Consider the following 22,300-nt stretch of genomic DNA (forward strand, 5'->3'; position numbering starts at 1 on the left):
TGTGTCCCAGTACATGGATATTTGATACTATACTTACTTGTATGTTTGTGGTGTGTGTACACATGTATGTGTGGGCTGTACAGTGCCCATGCAGTCTGTAAAGGCCAGAGAAGGATTCAGATGTCCAGCTCTACCACTCTCCATCTTAATCTTCTTGAGACAGGGTCTCTCACTCAACCTGAAAGTTTGTGGCCAGCAAATCCCTTCCACTGTACTGGAGTTACAAGCACATGCAGTAATGCCTGGGTTTTTATGTGGGTGCTGGGAATTCTAGCTTGGGTCTTCATGCGTATACAGCAAGCACTGTTACCCACTGAGATATCTCCTCAGCCCACTTACTTGAGGTAAGTCAGTAATAAGAAAAGTACTGACAGAAATAGAAGTCCAAACTTAAAGCCAGACTTATTTTAGACAGACTGACTTTCAAACGATGAACACTAAAATGGCTGACTGGAAATGTACAACTGGCACTCAAGGAGCAGAGAGCTAATGTGAGCAGTCATCAGTGCCAGGGTGACAGGGAGCAGGGGGAAGAAAAGAAAGAAAATGATTCAAGGTGTAAGCTCATATGCCGCACAAAAACCAAAAACCTCAATATTCTACTTTAAAGTAGACAGCGTCTATAAATAAAGACCCAAAAACTTGGATGGAGTGTAGCTCAATGAAGGAACACATGCTTAATATGCATGAGGCCTGATGTCAATCATTCGCACCAAAACAAAAGCAAAAATGAGCCCAACAAAAATACCTAAGGTGGGCTTAAAAGATGGCTCAGTGGTTAAGAGCATTACTGTTCTTGCAGAGGATCCAAGTTCATTTCCTAGCATCCACATGGTGGCTCACAACTGTCTGTAACTCCAGTTCGAGGGATCAGCCACCTCTCCTGGTTTCTGCAGACACCAGGTGTTACATGGTGCATTACATAATTGCAGGTAGAAGATTCATAAAGTAAAACTAAGTAAAATCTTAAGTCTCTTGGTTTTAAAGCTTTAATTTCTATGGATGAGATATGAATTTGTATAATCATGTTACTTCATTAGCTGGAGAAATACCAACACTCACAAGAGACGAAGTAGGATACTCAATGATAGGCAAAATAGTTCCATTTCTCATTAGCACCTCCACTAGAATGTGGAGTCAGAAAGAAGTTGCCAAGTACATATTCTTAGATTCTGCTATTTAAAACAGCTTTAGTAAATGGCCTTTCACCAGAAAAACCAGAAAAGCAGTATTGACAGCAGGTCATTGTGGTGCACATTTGTAATCTCCGTACTTGGGAGGTAGGCGAAAAAGAATCAGGAGGTCTGGGTCATCCTCAACTACAAATGAGTCTAATGCCAGCCTGAGTTATACAAAACCCTGTTTCAAAAAGGAAAAAAAAAAAGTACTGAAAGCTGGAATTACAGATTTTAACTATCAGTGTTACTCCTAGTCTGCACCTTGTTATGACAGGGTAAATCAGAGCTAATTCAATAGGTAATGAATTCCACTTGTCTTGGTCTAGCATCTCATTACCATTGATAACACAGAGATAACTCAACTAATCCAGAACTTTCATTTTCAGCCATCACTGCTTGTTCTACACTAAGCAAGCTCCGAGACGCCTCATTTTAGAAGTACCCTATGCAGAAACCAATTCAGATCCTATGTGCCAATCATATATTTTGGTTCTCACAAAGCTTAGTATTACTCTACTAACACCATTAAGGAAGATGAGCAAGTATATTATGGAAAATTTTTAGCAATAAAACTTCTGTAATTATAAATATTCAAGGATATTCAAGGATCGATATAAATTTTAGTTCTCTCCTAAATCGGCTATTTAAATCTCTATCCTGCTTGTTTTCCCCTACAAATTTAGTAACAAAATACTGTCTATCACAAGAACTTGTATATTTTAAGACAGAAGCTAGGCAACAATCTAGAAGTTGTCTATGACTATATCAGTGATTATATCTACTTCATATTGAAAGAAAAAAAATTCCGTAGCTTTTATCCTCTGTTCTCAAGCTGTGTCTAGCAATAGCTACTAAAATTAAGTTTAGTGTTTTCATTTTTTTCAAGAACCTTGAAATTACACAAAACAATGAAACTCGAGCAGCCTACCAGCCCACACCCAGTATCAATAGCAGAAAGATAAATGTTGGTAATCTCTTGACTTTCAGCCGGGCAGTGGTGGCACATACCTTTAATCTCAGCACCCAGGAGGCAGAGGCAGTTGGATCTCTGTAAGTTCGAAGGAAGCCTGGTGTAGTTCCAGGACAGGGCCCAAAGCTACATAGAGAAACCATCTCAAAAATAAATAAATAAATAAATAAATAAATAAATAATAAAAAAATCTCTTGACTTCCACACCACTTTTAGGAAAATTCCAAAAAATCTAATTAATGCAGTCATCCAATCAGAGTCAACTACCAACCATAAGCCTCAATCCTTTAGTGAATCATCTTCCCCACCCTAGCATGGTTCTCCTCTATCAAAACAAAATAATGGATCTAACAAACCCCAGTTTCTACCTATTTAAAACCATCAGTACAAGGAGGAAAATCTAACACATAAGTAACACATTAGGAAATGTCCATCCACGAGCTCCTGCTGGCAGCTGCTATAGTGCCCACACATCCAACCCCCTGTACAGCATTCAGGAAACGCATCCCACAAACATGGCCACATGAAACACTGCTCAATACTGCTTTTAATGTTTAAAACACTCTTGTCACATTTCTCAAATAGAAACAGCTTTTATTATCTCCTCTAGTCATAAAATAAAATATTTGTAAAATAATACAACACAGCAAAAATGAATTAAATCTCCTTATGACAAAGTTTCAGGTATTTTGGCTACAAAGCAGTTCAGAAGATGTTATTTTAAATTGCTCTCTATCATGTCCTACCTTACCAATGACATGAGAAACGGTCTTTGAAAATAGTAGGTCTCCTAGATGACAAAACCTTACATGCATGAAAAGGCAATTTATTTTTTGATGATCATCCAATTTAATTTTATTGGTGTACTATTATTTATACCAAGTCATTCAAAGTTATCTCTAATGAATAATATGCAGATAAGTATCATTAAAATATTTTCAAATCTATAAATATGTGCCTAAAAACACTGTTTTCTTGTTGCAGTATAATCATTAAAAGCCAGAATTCAGAGCAACAATCATCATTTTGAAAAAGACATTTACGTTACACAAATATTAGATATTCCCCAGATCTAATATCATGCCCATCAAATAGAAAAATCATTTACAATGAATATTCCTACATCAGAAGTGGAACAGTACAGTTCACTCACCTGAACCTCACTTGTCCTCTGTTTAACTGTGTCTTCCTTCTCTTTAAGGTCCTGTTCCACATTGTTCTTTTCCCTAGAAGACCAGCAAACAATGCAAGAGTATCTGAGAACATCAGCTACAGCTGGTATGGCTATCCATCCTCCTAAGCCTGAATCGCTTTTTAAATACATGTTGAAACATTCAATTTTTAAATAAAGGGCAGAATTTTCTACCCTCTTTAAATTATTTATGGAATAGAAATCAATATAAGCTCTATTTGCAAAAAAAAAAAAAATGCCTCCTCACTAAAATGTGGTGAAAAGGATAGATTAAAAAAGGAAGGAGCAGAAACTAATCAATGGAACACTCAGGTTTCACTGATCTCACTGTTGCTATGGTGATACCAGCCAATGAAAACTGCTAGTGAAGAAAAGGAGGAGTTGCATCAGCTCTGTATGCTTAACCCTTAACTATCACTGTCCTATTAAATAAGAATGGCTGATAGAAACAGTGAACAATATTAAGAAAGAAAGCCTGTGTTAATTTCCCTTAAATCACTAGTGTGCATCAATTTTAGAATGCAGCAACATAGAAAAATGTAAAAGATTGCTACCAGCTAATACTGCTGTATGAAATATCACATTTACTCCAAAAAGGTCTTTTGGGACCACCTATGAAAGCCAATTGGTCAGAATACAAGATCATGCACATTATGTTTAAAAACAGTCCACAGGAGTGATCGAGCGTTATGTCTGTCCCTCAAATCAAACACACAGGGCTCTCCTTTGAAACATCACTCCAAATTCCTGTTTTCTTTTTTTTTTTTTTTTTTTTTTTTTTAACAGAGCTGGATTCATACGAATGTATTTCAAAAAACTTAAAATTTAAATTACAAAATAAAGCTATTTCTTTTCTTATAACAAGTTTAACTTGCCATGTTTACTAAAACCACTCACATGTACTGCTCTTATTTTCTATAAAACGAGAGGTAAAATGCCACAGAATTCTTCAGCAATACATGGGGGTGGGGAGAAAGCAATATGGAGAGGGGAAGATAGCATTTAAGAAGCCCTCTAGTCTAGTACAGCAGAGTTTCACCTTACCAGGTCATTACCATGTTTCAAATAGCTAACATAACTCAGTATCTAACAGAACCTAAATGTAAGCTTGGATTTCATTTAGCTCTATCATAAAGGAAAGTGAAGAAATTAGGCCAAATACATAAGGAAGAAACTACATGCCTAATTTGTATGTCTTATCTTGTTGAAGTCAGACTTTGAAATACAGCACCAAATCAGTTGTTTTGGATATGTAGGTACAATGATCTTAAGATTTGTGTGGAAGAAAAAGGCATGTGGATAAAGCTATTTGTACGCTGTTACTTTTAAATACCTGAGATGGCCAAGGAGCTCACTAACCATTTGCCAGATGGGCTGCAATGTGAGTCAAGATGTCGTGGAGATTTTAAACAGTCCCTTACCATTCGAATCATGATTGCAATCTTCTTTCCATTCTTCAATGTATTTACTATGCAGAGGCCACCCCCTACCTCCACCCCTTATCAAATTAGGTGAAATTAAAAAATAGAAAATCACAAGAGAGAAAAATCTGAAAATACAGCACAAATTCTGCTAGCTCAATCTTGGAAAAATTTCCCCCTCCTTATGTGAGCAGATGCACTCTGCTCTCTTCAATCCTGCTGCAGTATGTCAGAGATAAGTCACATGAAAATCTAGCACCCCCCACACACACACCCAAGCGCCACCCCCAAATCCTCAGAGACATTCCACACAAGGTCAACAACACTTCAGCTCCATTTCAGACAGCAGACAACAAAAATAGAAAACATCAGAGATTGCCACTGCAGACTCGAATGTGGATGAGCATCATTTAAATTCGTTCTGATGCTTTTTTTTTTTTAATGCAAACAGCACGAGGCTTTATTATAGTTGTTTAACGAGGTAACCCCATGTTAGCTCGGGTCTTTCATCCATCCACCATGGCGGATGGCTAGAAAGACAGCTCGAAGAGTCTTCGTAGAGATCTTATAGGGCAGTTCTGCTGCTCTTTTAACTCTTGTTACTGACAGTGTCTGTTCAACCCTCTCTGTGCTGCTGTTAACTCCTGTTACTCACAGTGCCTGTTCCGAAGATAAAATGTGCACAAGGAAAACAGAGCTGTAAGAAGGCAGTGAGCTGACTTAAAGTAGTGAGACAGGAGAGTGGCAGAGCAAAGGAAGCTCACTTGGTGAAAATGTAAGAGAGCTCACAAACATTTGGGGCTTTTAGCAGCAAGCATCTACGTTTGAGTAAAATGGAAGATGATTGAAGAGTCCCAACTGCTGCTTATAATTTAAGGTATCTGGAGAGAGGGGAGCAATAGAAATATCTCTAAACATATGAAGACCAATTTCCAAAATAAAATATGAGAATCTTTAGAAATCATTTCTTAGTTGGGCAGTGGTGGCAAACCCCTTTAACCTCAGTACTTGGAGGCAAAGGACCTCTAAGTTCGAGGCCAGCCTGGTGTACAGAGGGAGTTACAAGATAGGCTCCAAAGCTACACAGAGAAACCCTTTTTCGAAAAACAAAAAAACAAAAAACAAAAAACAAACCAACAGAAATCATTTCTTAGCTCAGAGATCAAGAAAATTTAACTTCTAACTCATGTTTAAGTAAAATTTTGGTCCTTTTAATAATTTCTTAATTATGGACAAAACTAAGTGCCATAAATAGCCCTTACCAGACAATATATGAAAATTAATTTAGAACACTAAATTGTTATTCTGTTGTCTTGAAATAGCTCTTAATCTGTAACTACACTCTTGTTTTAAAAACATTTAAACATATATTTAGATGCTTGAAAATTGATTTGCTCTATTTTTTACATTTTTTCTTTCTTTAAAAATAAATATGTATATTTTCTAATGGTAATTTATAAATAACCAATACAAAACATTTTTTAAAAGTTGTATGTGATGCCAGGTGGTGGTGGTGCACACTTTTAATCCCAGCACCTGGGAAGCAGAGGCAGGTGGATCTCTGAGTTCGAGGCCAGCCAGGGATACACAGAGAAACCTGTCTGAAAAAACAAAACAAAACAAAATTCTACTCCCCCAAAATTTTATGTGTATTTTTTATAATTTAATATATGTGTGTGTGTGTGTGTGTGTGTGTGTGTGTGTGTGTGTTCCTATGTATATGAGCAGGACAACATGTGTGTATTTGGGGGTGGGGGCAAGGTAGATGTGTCTTCCCTGATCACTCTCTACCTTATGTATATTGAGGCATAGTCTCTCACTTGTACCTGGAGCTTGCAGATTTGGCTAGTCCAGCTAGCAGCTTGCTCAGGGGATATTCTGTCTCTGTTTCCCATATTGAGATTACAAGCAGACCACTATACTTACCCAGCATTTTATATACTTTCTTGACAAGTGTATATGCCCCGATATTACCTGATAAGCCATCTCCTCAGCCCTCAAAGCGTTCTTAACATATTTCAAAAACTTTTCAAGGCTTTGTATCACAATTAAAAGTGATATATTGAGTTTCCCAAGCAGCCTCTAATATACTATATGGATAATAAAGAAGTACTTTCCAGAAAAGAGGAAAGAAATTATCCTAATCATCCTTTATTTAGACTATCTCTCTGTCCTATTCACTCCTACATGCTTGCATGTCCTGAGATCCACAATATCAATGCTACAGATAGGAAGGGATAGAACTGGCATTTGGAAGGCTGACAGTTTTGATCTGTGTACCTTCACATCAGACCCATCAAGGAAAGTAAAGCTCAAGCTTTTAGACATCCATAGTGGGTAACTGCAGAAACTTAACATGAAGTGGTCAAATCCAAGGGCAGTCAGTTGGGTTAGGAAAAACCTCGGTCCACAATTGACTTCTATTTTTCCAGGCTAAATTTATAGGGAGGATAGAGGGAACCATCTGTCTTAACTTTGATCCGATGCCAAAAGTATTATGGACAGGATTAAATCATTTTTTACATCCTTCCCAGATATGTATTTATTGCCATTTTTCTGAACATAGCATCCATCATTTCCTAAAACTAAAAATTACTAAGAAGCTAGAAAGCTTGTAAAAACTCACAAAAATACAGTTTTTCAGTGTTGGTATTTCTTGTAAAACTCATTAGGTGCAATATAAATTTAAAAGTGTTAGCACTATGCCTTCGGGCTATGCCTTGAGCTCTGGGTTTCCAGCTTTTTAAGCTGTCATCCATGCTGGGGTGGGCTTTGATGATGCAGCTGTCTTTGAGTCACTTCTGCTTCCTATTTGTAACCACTTCTCCATATTCCTGTAGCTTTACCCCAATAAAACTCATTGGTTCACAAAAAAAGAAAAAAACCTACTAATTTCTATTACAAGTAAAGGGAGGCATGCTAGCTTTCATTAAATACTATTCAGTGAGGTGCCTGAATTTTAGAGTAAGAAAAACAAAACCCAGGAGACCTAGATTCTAATCCAACTTGCAATGAAACTGTCTGACAGAGGCCAAGTCTTATTTTTCAAGTGTGAATGCTAATATCATCACTATCTTGAGTTAGGATGCCAAAATACACATGATAGAAGATATAGGCTTTGAGCCTATGTATTAGTTGTACTTAAACAATGTTGACAGAATACTTTTTAAACCTGTAAAAAGGACTTATGGTTACAAAGCAAGATTACAAACCCCATCTAAAGGATGGAGCTGGAACTCAGTTGTACAGCACTTAGGACACATGAGTGAGGCAGGTACCACCCCCACTAAGGAGTGGGAGGGATGGCAGGAGGGAGGGAGATAGACATGTAAACTGTTGAAAAGAAAAACTATCAATGAAGAATTCTGTACCCGCCAAGCATTGTAGACACATTCTTGCAACCCCCCAGCACTTGGGAGGTAGGAGCAAAAGATCTCCATGTGTTCCAAGCAAGTCCCAGGCTAGTAAGAGCTACTAAGTTAGATGTGTCTTTAAAACAAACAATAACAAAAATCCTGTACCTGACAAAACTGGCCTTCAACTATTCCCAATAAACAAAAACTAGTAAGTACTAGGCAATAAACTCAAAGGCATATATGACAATGTAAATGTTTCCTGAAAAGGTAAACACATGAGCAAACACAAGAAATGGCATTACTACAATTTTGATTCACAACTTCATTTCACACTTTCTGTAAGATGACAGCTGGGCATTGGTGGCACACGCCTTTAATCCCAGCATTCAGGAGGCAGAGGCAGGCAGATCTCTGTGAATTTGGGGCCAGCCTGGTCTAGAGAGTGAGTTCCAGGACAGGCTCCAAAGCTAGAAAGAAACCCTGTCTTGAAAAAAACAAACAAAACCAACAAAAAAGATTTAAATGGCTGAGCTGGGGCTGTATCGGCACACACCTTTAGTACCTTTAGTACCAGCACTTGAGAGGCAAAGGCAGGCAGATCTCTGAGAGTTAGAGACCAGTCTGGTCTACAGAGTGAGTTCCAGGACAGGCTCCAAAGCTACAGAGGGAAACCCTGTCTCAAAAAAAAAAAAAATTAAATGATAAAAACATTAACAACTGTATGTTAGTAGAACACAATCTATAAAAATATCTGTAACAAAAATGAACTAAAAGAACCACAGTTTTATATGTGACTAAAATAGGTTATACAACAATTCCAACTAAGTTCAGACTGAGAGCTAGGGCTGTAATTCAATTGGTAGGCTTCATGTAGCCTTTATGAGGCCCTAGGTTTAGTCAACCCAGTACACCTTAAAATTGGACACCCTGGCACCCACACCTGTAATCCCCACACTCAGGAGGTAGAGGCAGAGGTTCAGAAATTCAAGACCATCCTCAGGATAGCAAGTTTGGATTCATACTAGGCTATGTGAGACCATGTCTCAAAATAAAAGAGGGTGTGGGAGTGGGGAGCTAAGTGGAGTTGGTCAGGATGCCCATGGATGTGCAGCCTGTCGTACTTTGCCAACATGCTGGGTGTGCTGCTCTTCTTGCTTGTGGCTCTTTATCACTATGTGGAGTCAACTACCCCAAGGAGCAGAGCTAAAAGTGATGCTTTCTCCACCCCAGAGTTTCAGGACTTTGTCTAAGGTAATACAGAGGTGGTAAGGGGCCTTCATCCTGAACTTCATGTCTCCTACCCATCACAGCACACAAAGCAACTACACTTGGATTTTTTTTTTTTTTACAAATGTTTATTTCCCCAAAGTTGGGCCTACTATAGGGCTGCTGTCCTTTCTGCTCTTTCCCCAACACAAAAATATGCACACACAAAAAAATACACACATACATTCAAGTGTTCAGTTTTGGAAGATTAAGGTTATAGCAATTATTGATAGCAATAACCAATGTACTTAATATCACTTAAAATGTACACTAAAGTCGAGTGTGGACAACACCTGCAGTCCCAGCTACCCAGTTACTTGGGAGGCCAAAGCGGGAAGATTTCAAGTTCAAGAATGGACAAATACATAGGGAGTTTTAGATCAACCTGAGCAACTTAGCAACATTTTGTCTCAGAAAAAATTTATTTATTTGTTTTTCTTTTCTTTTTGTTCAAGACAGGTTCTCACCACGTGGCCCCAGCTGTCCTGGCTGGATTGGAACTCACAGAGATTCGCCTGTCTCTGCTTCCGAAGTGCTGGGATTAAAGTGTGTATCACTAGGCCCAACTCAGCAAACATTTTTAAAGAGCTGGAGATATATAGCCCAGTGGTTCCTGAGCACTCACAGAAGCCTCAGGATCACACTCCAGCATTAAAACAAAAGACAACATGCAAAATGATTAAAATGATAAATTTTATGTCATATACATTAATGATTAAAAGTTAATGTAAAAGAAAAAGAAAGCAAATGTGAGAATTTCTAGATAGACTAAACCTATCTGGGAGAGGCACATGTGGCAAGGAAAGCTGAAATGGAGCATCAGAGACAATCATAAGTGAGCTTTGGCACTTGGCAAACATACAGAACTGCAGCACACAGGAAATGCTGAGCCCTGGAGGTTTAGACCAGACCAGACTTTGTTTCTGAGCTGTGAATAACAGGATTTAACAAGACAACTCTTCTTTTCTTTTTGGTTTGAGGGAAAGAGAGGAAGCAGAGGCTTTTATTACTCAACAGCTGATGACAATTGTTGGGAAGGCAATTCAACAGCCTGACTTGCTTATTTTGGAAACTCTTAGAAATCTAGCTAGATTGGAGTAATAACTATACACAGGTGATGACAAGTTTTAGCTTTTCATTCAAACTGGTCTAAAAGCCAATTAGTTATCTTTTTATTCTGAGTCAATTAAAAACAAGTTGAGGACAGAAACTGATTTTTACTTTAGGTTTTTTTAATGTCTCTAAAATTAAAGTTGGGCCCCTATATATAATCTGTTGGAAAAAGAAACATTAACTATAAAATATTAAGATAAATGCTATAAACATTTAAGAATGTATGATATATACGGTCAATTAATTCTCTTAGTTCTGGGCTAGCTGTTTTCATTTTTTTTGGGGGGGGGGTTTAGAGACAGGGTTTCTCTGTGGCTTTGGAGGCTGTCCTGGAACTAACTCTTGTAGACCAGGCTGGTCTCAAACTCACAGAGATCCGCCTGCCTCTGCCTCCCGAGGCATGCACCACCAACGCCTGGCTTAACTTAAAATATTTTGACAAATGTCATTTCATATATAAATGTAACACACACTGATAAAATGTGACTATAACCTAAAACAAAGTTTTAGAACTCTTTAGCTTCCATAGGATAGTAAAAAAAAAAATTTAGTCATTAGTTATTAATTATTGGTAAAAGCTTAACTGCCCAAATAAATAGAACAAATATTAGAAATGGCAACAAAGATAAAGAGTATTTTAGCTATGGTGCTCTAATTCCTATTACAATAACTATAAAGGCATTTTATGCATGAAACAACTGTTCAAGTCAAGAAAGCTAGTGTAGAACACCAAAGAATGTGTCTGTTTACATCAGTTTGAGAGGCACAGAGACAAATATTTTCCTATTTAGCTGTTTAAGCATTAATACATACTCATACAAGCAAGCTACAATGTTTAATGGAGAAGGCCTTGTGAAAATCAAATCTAAACATCATTAAAGACATAGTAACCAAATGTTCACTTCTATTTTGAACCAAAGTAGTAAAAAGGTATAAGAATGTGTGTGTGTGTGTGTGTGTGTGTGTGTGTGTGTGTGTGTGTGTGTGTGTGTGTGTGTGTGTTTGTAGGTACATGCATATATGTATGGGTGTGAAGGCAACAGGTCAACAGTGAGCATCTTCCTCAATCACTTGCCTTACATTTTATTTTAAAAAAAGTATTCTGATTCTATTTAAGCAGATATATGGTATTTAATTTAGTAAATACCATTTCTCAAACTATGCATTAGAAATGAGGATATGTTTATGTAATACACATATATTTTACATATAATCTATATGTGTGCCTATAAAGTCAGCTATATTTTTATTTTACATACCTCTGTAGATCAACTATTTCATTGTTAAGGGTATCTAGTTCCTTAATAGCAGAGAAATCTGCAACAGGACTTGATCCTGTGATGGTCTAAAAACAGAAAAAAATAAATTACTATTATAAATTCTAAGCACTCAAAATGCTAAAGCTATAAAGGGTAACAAGGTATTCTACTTTACTACATCATTAGCACTTTTAACTCATTTAATAAAATACTTTGAATAACCATATATACATAATTGTTATTATACATACACTTGTATATTAAGACAGTTCCCTTACATCCCCCAGAAAGCTATTATTCAATAATATGAATACACATATCAGATCCCATTGCCTTTGTCACGTGATCCTAGTTTACCCCGAATTCTGCAGTAAATAAAACACATGCTAGATTAAAAATGAATCCCTTGACTGAAATGTCTTATTTACCAGGGACAGGGATGAAGATTTATTTCCACTCACATCATCTGGCACAGAATAAGTACACAGATCTTGTTGACCCTCAGAATTATAATGGTGGTTCATTTTATTCAATTCAACAAATACTAACTTTTGTTAAATGTTTTTATTATCTGCTCTAACCTAAAACCAACTAACCAACTGCTCAAATATGTTCTATAATAAATAATACTATTACCACATATGTAACTCTGTATATATGAAATCTTTCTTATTTATTTATTTATTTGTTTGTTTATTGGTGTGTATTAGTGTTGTTCTGCTTTTTTGTTTGTTTAGGTTTTTTTGAAACAGGGTTTTTCTGTAGCTTTGAAGCCTATCCTGGAACTCACTTTGTAGACCAGGCTGGCCTCAAATTCACAGAGATCCGTCTGTCTCTGCCTCCTGAGTGCTGAGATTAAAGGTGTGCGCCACCAACACCTGGCTCTATTTTTTTTTTTTTTTAAGACTTGATTCTGTGTGTCTGTGTGTATGTGCATATGCATGCATGGGCACAACTACAGAGAGGCCAGAAAAAGGCATCGGACCCGTTTTAGGTGGCTGTAAGTAGTCTGACCCAAGTGCTGGGAGTCAAACTCCAGGCCCTCTGCAAGAGCAGTACACACACTTAACTGTTAAGCCATCTGTCCAGTCCATTTTTGGTTTTTGAGGCAGGGTCTCATTTACCCAAGACAGTCTTAAACTTGTTATGGAGAAAATGGTGACCTTGAATTCCTGACCCTCCTGCCTCTACCCATAAGTACTAGGATTACATGGGGGCGCCAATATAACCAACACATAGTTTTCTTTTAATAAGGATATCAGAATTAAGTTACCAAATGGTACTTATATACATACAAAATCTAAGTTTAATCTAGATTGTGTTATTTTGTTAATTTTATCCTCTTCACCAGAAAAGTGGAGAAGTAAATGTCTGCCCTGTCTACTTAGATCAAATGAAGTAATTTTCTTTTTGAACTCCCACTAATGTCCTGTTTAGCTTTCTAATGTCAGAACAAGAGGATAACTGCTCCTTTAAAACTCGGATTTATAGACACTATTACAATGAGGTTAACAAGTAACAGAATCATCAGCTTTTGGAAATCGTAAAACTGAAACCTGAATGTGTGAGATCTAAGATGTATTAGTGACCTTATTATCGGAACATAAAACTACTGTTGTGAATTTAATGTGTCACCAACTCACACAGCAGAAGATATCTCAAAGTTCCATAATATTCCATTTCCTCACCCTTACATCATTAAAATTTACTACGAACTGCTAAGCCCATCAAACAGTTCTCAAAAGTAATCTGAAAAGTGGATCACTGGGAGTAAGTACTAACTAAATTTAGAGCTGAGGAAAGAAACCAAGTGACTGTTCAAAGTTGAACCCAGCTATTATTCTGATCAAAAGTCTTCTGATTAAATACAACTGTCACTTCATATATGACCTTTGGCCTTTGTATGCCAAAATAGCTTAGAAAACACTGTGCTTAAAGTAAACTTGGTAAACAGGTTGATAAAATAATTCCTTCTTTTTAAAAAAATATCACACTGACTGCTAGTATTGAATTGTTTTGACTATCAGTGTTAAAACTCATCTATATATTCAATTAGTTATGCTTCAAATTTTATATATAATTACAACTTTACATCAAATATACTTCTTTTGGAGGGGCAGTTGAGACAGTGCTTCCCTATGTAGCCCAGGCACTCTTGAGCTCACTATGTAGCCTTGGCTAGCCTTAAACTTATTGTAAACCTCCTGCCTCAGCCTCTGGAGTACTGAGGTTACTAGTGTACATTGCCATAATGATTCTCAAAAATATCTGTATTACTAAACCCCATTGATCTACAGACTGTTACTGATGCTATATTAAATTAATAATTTTAAAGAAGATATCTGCATGAGATATTCACTAAGTTTTCACATTATTTAAACCTGACCTTTGGGCTAGAATGAGTCAGGCAGGTGAAAAAGAAAATGAAGAAATAGAATTTGATCTCATTTTCATCACTGAGTAACTTCTATCACTTAAATGCTACTGAGAAGTGTTCTACCAGAGGTGCAAGTATACCAGGAAACACATGGCTTCCACACCTCTTCTGTGATTCCAACTTTAAAAAGTGAATCATATTGGACAGTCTTTGCTACTAAAATACCAACAAGCAAGAAGATAAAGTTAAATAAATTAGTTTAACCTCAAACAAGTTAGAAGGTAATAGCTCTGTATGACTAAAATGGCATGCAAGCAAATATGGAAAAGGTCAACTCAAATTCAGTACAGCACGTGAAAGGCACACAGAAATGTAGCATACCCTTTTTAAAAATTACTTTATTCATTTACTTAATTTTGAATTATTTTTTATATGTATGGGTGTTTGCCCACTTACAAGTCTGTGCACTAAATGAGTGCTTGGTGCCTGTGGGACCCATAAGGGGGCTTTGGATCCCACGAAACTGGAGTTACAGACGGTTGTAAGCTGCCATGCCTGTGAGTTGGGAATCAAACCCAGGTCTTCCAGAAGAGCAGCCAGAACTCTTAGCTGCTAAGGCATCTTCCACACACCCCATTTTTGTTTAATTTGTATGTGTGTGAGTGTTTTATCATACATATGTAAGAACACCATGTACATATAGTGCTGGTGGAAGCCAGAAGAGGGTATCAGCTGCAGCAGTGCCCCCTAGAACTGGAGCTGCAGACAGTTGTAAAGTCACCATGTCAGTGCTGGGAACCAAACCTGGATCCTTTGGAAGAGCAGTCCATGCTCTTAACTGCCGAGTCATCATCTCTCTAGTCCTGCATGCACCTTACAAATACTTTCTCTCACATTGGTTTGTGAATTTCCCGAAAGCCTCACCTTAGTGATTTCAAGTGGACTAAGGAGTCTAGGGAAGGTAAGCCACAGTGCAAGCAAGTATCAAGGGACACATGACAAAAGCATGCTGACCTACTGTTTTCACTGTTTATTAACTTTTATACATAAAAGCACTCTAATTTCAAAATATATCATGTAACTGAAAAACTGTAATACTAAAATACAACAAAGACAGCATAAAATAAAGCTCTAACCTTGAGAGAGAGTAGAGTTAAGAAACTGACAGTACAAGAAAGGTGAAAGCAGAGTGCTGCAGAATGGAAAAAACAGTCCAAACTAGAAAAAACACAAAGGAGGAAAGCGACATTCAAAAAGTATTAGTTGAAACTACCAAAAAAAAAAAAAAAAAAAAAAAAAAGCAGTACCTTTTTTTAAATTCAGATTATAAGGAGAAAAGAGATTATTTGAAAGCACAAATTTTAATGTTTTGGCTAATAGATAAGGCAACAATTATAAAATATTCCAATGACTCTGACACTATGTGTTAAGTATACCTTAGTATGCTCTAGTAAATGGACTTTTGAGAAGTCTAATTACAAACTATGTCAACAGATACAAACAACCTCAAGTGTCTCTAGCATACAGATTTCAGGAACAGATAAAATTGACTCAGTAATTTCTGTTGTCTTAGAAATTAAGAGTTGGTGAGAGTTTTAGTCATTATAAATTAAGAATGCAGAAGGAAAAACTCTACATAAGTGGAGTCTACAGTGCTACACAGCTGAGGTATAGAATAGAGCACAAAGCATCTAAGTATAAATCAGTATCCTTCATCTTTCTGTGTAGCATCACTTTCACCCTCTCGGCAAACTAGGAAACATGTCATACATCAAAGAATCTAAAGAAACAAAGTACAAAAACTCATTCATATATCAAATTCTCAGGACTGGCAGATATGAATTTATTTAGTTTACTTGGGAAAAAAGTCCATTTTTGACATTTGTTAGATTAAAATGGAATTTTTAACTATGCTATGAAATTAATGAAAATCAAAACATTCTATTGGTACTTGAAAGAAAGTTCTTAATAACACTCATTTGACAGCTCCTGTTACTTACAACCCTGAAAAATCACTACAGCAATATTTATATTACAGGTGAAAAGGGATTTAAAGATACAAAGTTTGGGTGGGATGTTTTATTTTGTTTGCGTTTTTTGATTTTAAGATGAGGTCGCCTTGCACTGCCCAGGATAGCCCTAAACTTCTGGATCCAAGAATTATTTAGCTTCAGCCTACCCAGGAGCTAAGACTACAGGTTCAAACGATACCTGGTTATTTAGTTTGAAAAAAGTAACTAAACCCACCATATGTAAGTCTTTTGAAAGGTCTATTACAGACCAGGATATTGTATATGTGCTATATTTAAAAGGGTTTTTAGATAAGGAAGAAAAAATTCAAAGTACAACAGGGTTAAAATGAAGATGTTTTGAAAATTCCCATTGCTGACCAGAAACCCAGCTAACTTCTAGATGTTTAGATATGAAGTATACATTCTACGGCAAAGAACACATAGCGATGTTCCTCAACATACAATTTTTCTTGAAGGTTATTTTGATGTAAAATTTGTACCAAGCAATCACTATCTCCTAGATTTTGTTTCCAAATTTGTATTGTTTCCTGTAAGAGTGAAATGTAACAATTTAATTCTTACAGCTAACATTTTTTTCCTTCTTTTTTGTTTTTGGTGCATGCTTATAATCCTAGCATTTGGGAAGTGAAAGAAGGAAGGATCAGAAGTTCAAAGTAATTCTCAGTTACACTGAGTGTTCAACAAACACCAAGCTGGGCTACATGAGACCTGTTTCAAAAAAAAAAAAATCCCTTCAATTTAATAAAGTACAGTTGTCATATGAGTAATGAATAGTGGGGTTGACAAACTGCAGTTCAAGGATGCTACAGAAGGGACGTGAGCATGCTCACAGATACACACTAAACCAACAACAGAGAGTGCTCTGCCCCTCCACCTTTGTGACTGGACACAGGCATGCAGGTCTTCTTTGAGGTTATCTTACCTTTTGTACACTAGACCTGTCTGATGGTGGGATCATCTCAGGAGTGAGAATATGAGGAGGATCAATGCCCTTTATTAACTTTTGATTGATTAAGTGAAAAGCCAAGGCAAACTGGTCTTTTGAAAGCTTCCCACAGCCCTTTGTGTCACACAGTGCCCTATATAAATAAACAAAATGAACAATACATAAATGCTACAATCATTACTTCAAAAATCCATGAGAAAAATAAGATTTTAACTTTTTAAAAATAATGAGTTGAATTGAGAAAGACAGGTCATACAGCCTATTTAAAACTCACATAAATGTTACAGAGGTGTACCAATCTTAGTTTCACCTATAAGTAAAGATACTCTTTTTGTGAGGAACCATAAGAAAGACAATGTATGATTAAAGCCTGAGCACAGCACCAAACCCATTTGTGACAGTTACCTTTGTTATGTGTGCTTAACCTAGGCACTCAAAGGTTGCTGATTCAGCTATGCAAGTGCTTTTCCAGTCTGAATACTTATCTCTTTTGAGACAGATCCACTATGCTTTGCTCTCCTCTTAAGTTTTTCTTTGCAACTTCTTGTGTTTGTTGCTTCTTAAAAACCTCAGAATAACATCTGGTATAGTAAGCCAGGGTGGTGGCAGGCATAGGACAAAGCGATTTCATTTGCATTATCACATGTAATATGAACTGCATTACCAACAAACAACTGTCATACAAAGGTAAAATGCACATATCTCTTACAGGACTAGACAGGTACACTCTTACTTTTTTATTTAAATAAAAACACAATCTTGTACAAACTTTACAAAACCCCATCTAGCTAAACGAATGTAGCCATTCAAACAAGCAACTGCCTAACCAAAAGTCTATACACCTCAATGAATATATTCAATGCAATGAATACACACAGCTATTCTGAAGCTATAGCATTTTGCTTACATGTTTATGCACAGAAATTTAACAATATATGACAGAGTTAAAACTAGAAACACAAGTTTTATTCCCTCTTTCATGACTCATGCATTCTTTACCTGTACTCCATCCTTCCTCATCACCCTTTCCTGTTCTCCTACTACACGTGACATTTACTATTCTCACGTATATATATATTTGTTTGCAGGTATACATGTATAAGCTACAGGGAAGGACCCACAAGAACACCTGCAATTTTTCTTTCTGACACCAAAAGATATTTGCACCCCTGTTTATTGCTGCTCTATTCCCTATATGAAATGAGACCAACAGACCTCCATCAACAGATAGATGGCTATATATACATATACATATACATATACATATACATATATACATAAGGATACCCAACAGACCTCCATCAACAGATAGATGGCTATATATACATATACATATACATATATACATAAGGATACCCAACAGACCTCCATCAACAGATAGATGGCTATATATACATATACATATACATATATACATAAGGATACCCAACAGACCTCCATCAACAGATAGATGTATATTATTCAGTTCTAAAGAAAAATGAAGAAGAATTTTTTGAGACATGGTCTCATTTATTCCAGACTGGCCTTAAAGTCATTATATAGCTGGGTAGGACCTAATTGATCTTGCAACTTCCATGGGTACTGGGATTGCAGGTGTATGCCACCACACCCAATTTATATAACACAAGGGATCAAACCCAGGCCCTCCTGTATGCTCTATCTCCAGCCCCTAAAGGCACTACTTATTAAACTGCTTAAATTTCAGATATCTGGATTCTTTTAAGAACATCTAAGATTTTTAATTAGTTTAAACAAATGAAATGTTGCACTTTTTAAAGTTCCCACTTTTGAATTTTGTTCATTGTACCCAATAATTCTTCAGATTTGAATTTCCTCTATAAAAAAAATGAAACAGATAATAACCTATTGATGTTAATTTCCAACATGTAGTCACGAAATGGTCAGGATATATTTATTAGGTAAAATGCCTTACTTACAATGCTCCCTAGCCAACCGGCAGGAAAGCAGAGCAAGCTGAAGCAGCCGTGAAAAGAGAGGCGGCTACCATGTGCGTTCCCTAACTCTTTAAACTTCTCCCACATCACCCTCACATCACCTTGACCACGCCCTAATGGGGCCAGGCACATCTGTAGGCTTGATTACGGTGTCTCCCTACAATAACCAGTTTTGGTGATATTTTGTTTGTGATCTAACAAATAAAGCTTAGCCATAGACACCAGGCAGTACACACCTTTAATCCCAGCACTCAGGAGGCAGAAGCAGGCAGATCTCTGTGAGTTCAAGGCTACCCTGGGCTATGAGAGAAACAGAGCCAGGCAATGGTGGCTCACACCTTTAATCCCAGCACTAGGGAGGTGGAGACAGGAGTGGCTCCTGGCTGGGCAGAGAGATGAATGTAATGAATATAATGCAGGAGACAGGAGCTCATTGCATTCAGTCTGAGGATTCAAAGGAACAGGATTGCCCCTTTAGTCTAAGGATTAAGTAAAGGTAAGAGGTCTCTCTTGTGGCTGGTTCCTTTACTTCTCTGACCTTTCAGCATTTACCCTGGTATCTGACTCTGGCTTTTTATTATTAAGACCTATTAGAATTCTTGCTATGCATATTCACAAAAACTAGTAAAAAAAAAAAAAAGAATGTATAAAAACTAGAGTTGTTACAGAACCACATATACACACACTTTTTAAAAAAATTCTATTAAAATAAAGTCTTACCAAATGTGGGCTAGTAAGGCAGAAGGTAAACCTGTTTTCAGGAAGGTTTCACGGACCTCCATCCCAGATACATATCCGTCCATATCCTTATCAATTTTTAGGAAGATTTCATCATATTTAGCCTTTTCTACAGGGGTTACAACCCACTGGAGAGAGGAGAGAAGTTTCAGTCAAAATGAAGCTAACTTTGAAATGATATTCTTTCAAACATAAGAGTATCTGTCACCAATCTGAACAAATCTACTCAAATAACTTTGATGTCAGTGCACTGATTCCCACACATCACAACCAAACAGTATAAAGAGAATGCAACAAAATTACAAGTCAGTTAGGACTACATTTACTAAGATTTTCTTTTAAGAAACCAGTGAACTCAAGCATAATTATGCCCTGGTCTATAAATTCCCACACTAACACCAGTATCTGGAAAAACCTGTAAAAGAAATGATCTAGATAATCCCCAACCTTCATTTTCTATTGTTTCATGCAAAATTTTGCCCAGAGCTGAACTTGTACAGGCTGTCATTATAGTTGGCATTACACAAACTGACTAGAGATAGGCCAGAGGTAGTAAGAATTGATCAGAATTAGTAATGTGATCTGAAGAATAAGGAGTTAACTACAGATTTTAAACAATTATATGACAGAGAAAGCATGCATGTTAGCATACAGTATCTTCTATGTCCACCTTTGATCTCTAATAGATCAAGGCAAAACCAGTTAAACGTCCACAGGACCTAAGGAGCATCTGCCTCCTGTGGGGCATCACAATATGCAGCGGGCTCAACTGCTCCTTCCATCTTTATCAATCACTTCCATGCACTTTGTTAAAGCAAAATCCTTTAACACTGATAAATTTCTACCTGTCTTAACGGTGCTGTGGTAGGTAAAATGCCTACAGATGGTAAGGAGTGGTAAGATTCCTTGGCTGCTGAAGAGGGGATCAACCACATGGAGCCTGATATACTGACCGTTTTTCTCTTAGAAGGTGGCACCAAGGCTGGAGGCAAGGACATTGGCACAGGTTCTTTCTCCAGTGCACAATATACCAAAAACATGGCCTTGAAGATAAACAAAACAGAGTCAGATATATATATATTTAAATTATCATAAAATTCACTCATTGAATTGCTCACTGTTCAACAACAAATCATTTTCAAGCTGTCTCAAATTTTTTTGGGGGGCATAGTTTGAGACAGGGTTTTTTTGTGTAGCCCTGGTTGTCCTGGAACTCACTCTGTAGACCAGGATAGTCTGAAACTCAGAGATCCACCTGCCTCTAACTCTTGCTCACAAGTGCTGGATTAAAGGCATGAGCCACCAAGGCCTGGCTTTTCAAATGTTTTAAAGTAAAGAGAGAAAAATAGGAGAAAAAGGGGAAGAAATGTAAGAAATACTCAGTTACAAAAACTTGGAGGCACACCTTTCGTTTGAAGTTCTTGTAATAGCAAAGAATATAAGAATTTGAGTAGAAAATGCTACTACAAAGAAATAATCTTCTAGTATACAAAATGCTCCTAGAAATTAATAATCTAAATTCAGTAAAAGATAGACAAAAACTATGAACAGTCAATTTACAAAAAAATGGACACCACAAATGGCCTGTCCTTGAATACTCTTGAACTAAAACTACAGATTAAAATTACAGTGGGTTAACATTTTGCCTAAGTAGTAAGATTCCTAAGTTCCATAATGTACTTGGCAGCTAAACTGTGGGGAAAGAGCACTGTCAGACATTGCCAGTGGGCACTGAAGGGTAACAGATGCCACTTTTGCAGGATTATTTGGGGCAGAGGGCTACTGGGCAGCAGATAACTTTGCCTTAAATCACTACCTGGCCTCAGTTCTCAAGTGCTAGGGTTACAGGTGTGAGCCACAGCCTCACCCAACTTTTCACAGCAAGGTGATGGTATATCAGAAGCACTTACAAAAGAGGCACTACTGCTAGGCTGTATTTACTGTTAACTACTCATCTATCCACCTTCTCAAAAGTTTGTGACCTCTAGTGACTGAAGGGCCTTTTTTTTTTTTTGTCTTGTCACTTACCTAAAACTTTATGTATGCTGAAGACAGTGTAATAGCCTGAGCTCTAAGCCACTTCTTGGGGAGTTTTTCTTTTCCTAAACTGTCTCCCAGGTATACATGAATTATACATATTAACTAATTTATTTTTGTTTTGGGAACATGTCTTTTGTTACATGAATCCCAGCCAAGAACTTTAAAAGGCTAGAGGCAAACTGGCCACCAAATTACAAATGTACTCTTCCCTTTGGCTCAGCCATCTCACATCTGGGAACCTATCCTTACATTTATTTGCCTACATATAAATGCTTCATGAAAAAGATTATTAACTACAGAAACTGTCTGCATTAGCATCCAACTGCCCATCAATAAAAAATTAACTTAAAAATTATGGTATACCTACATCATGAAAAACTATGAAGCAATAAAAGAATCATGGGAAAGCACTGTGGTATTGCCTTCACAAATGTTAATTTCCAGACTGACCCAATC

The 22,300-nt window shown here is 37.0% G+C and overlaps 1 protein-coding gene across 2 annotated transcripts in view; it reads right to left on the reverse strand.

The window, feature by feature from the left end:
* Positions 1-22,300, reverse strand: part of Eps15 (epidermal growth factor receptor pathway substrate 15) — a 92,761-nt gene that overhangs the window by 28,763 nt on the left and 41,698 nt on the right. The window contains exons 9-13 of one of the 2 annotated variants that reach the window (XM_027402447.2): positions 20,650-20,847; positions 19,787-19,932; positions 17,088-17,244; positions 11,756-11,841; positions 3,302-3,374 (exon numbers count right to left, since the gene is read on the reverse strand). In XM_027402447.2, coding sequence (XP_027258248.1) covers positions 3,302-3,374; positions 11,756-11,841; positions 17,088-17,244; positions 19,787-19,932; positions 20,650-20,847 — 660 coding nt within the window. The remainder of the gene's footprint in view (positions 1-3,301; positions 3,375-11,755; positions 11,842-17,087; positions 17,245-19,786; positions 19,933-20,649; positions 20,848-22,300) is intronic. The other variant, XM_027402448.2, reaches the window with a different exon arrangement.

This window comes from Cricetulus griseus, chromosome 2, assembly GCF_003668045.3.
Source record: "Cricetulus griseus strain 17A/GY chromosome 2, alternate assembly CriGri-PICRH-1.0, whole genome shotgun sequence".
Classification (NCBI taxonomy): Eukaryota; Metazoa; Chordata; class Mammalia; order Rodentia; family Cricetidae; genus Cricetulus; species Cricetulus griseus.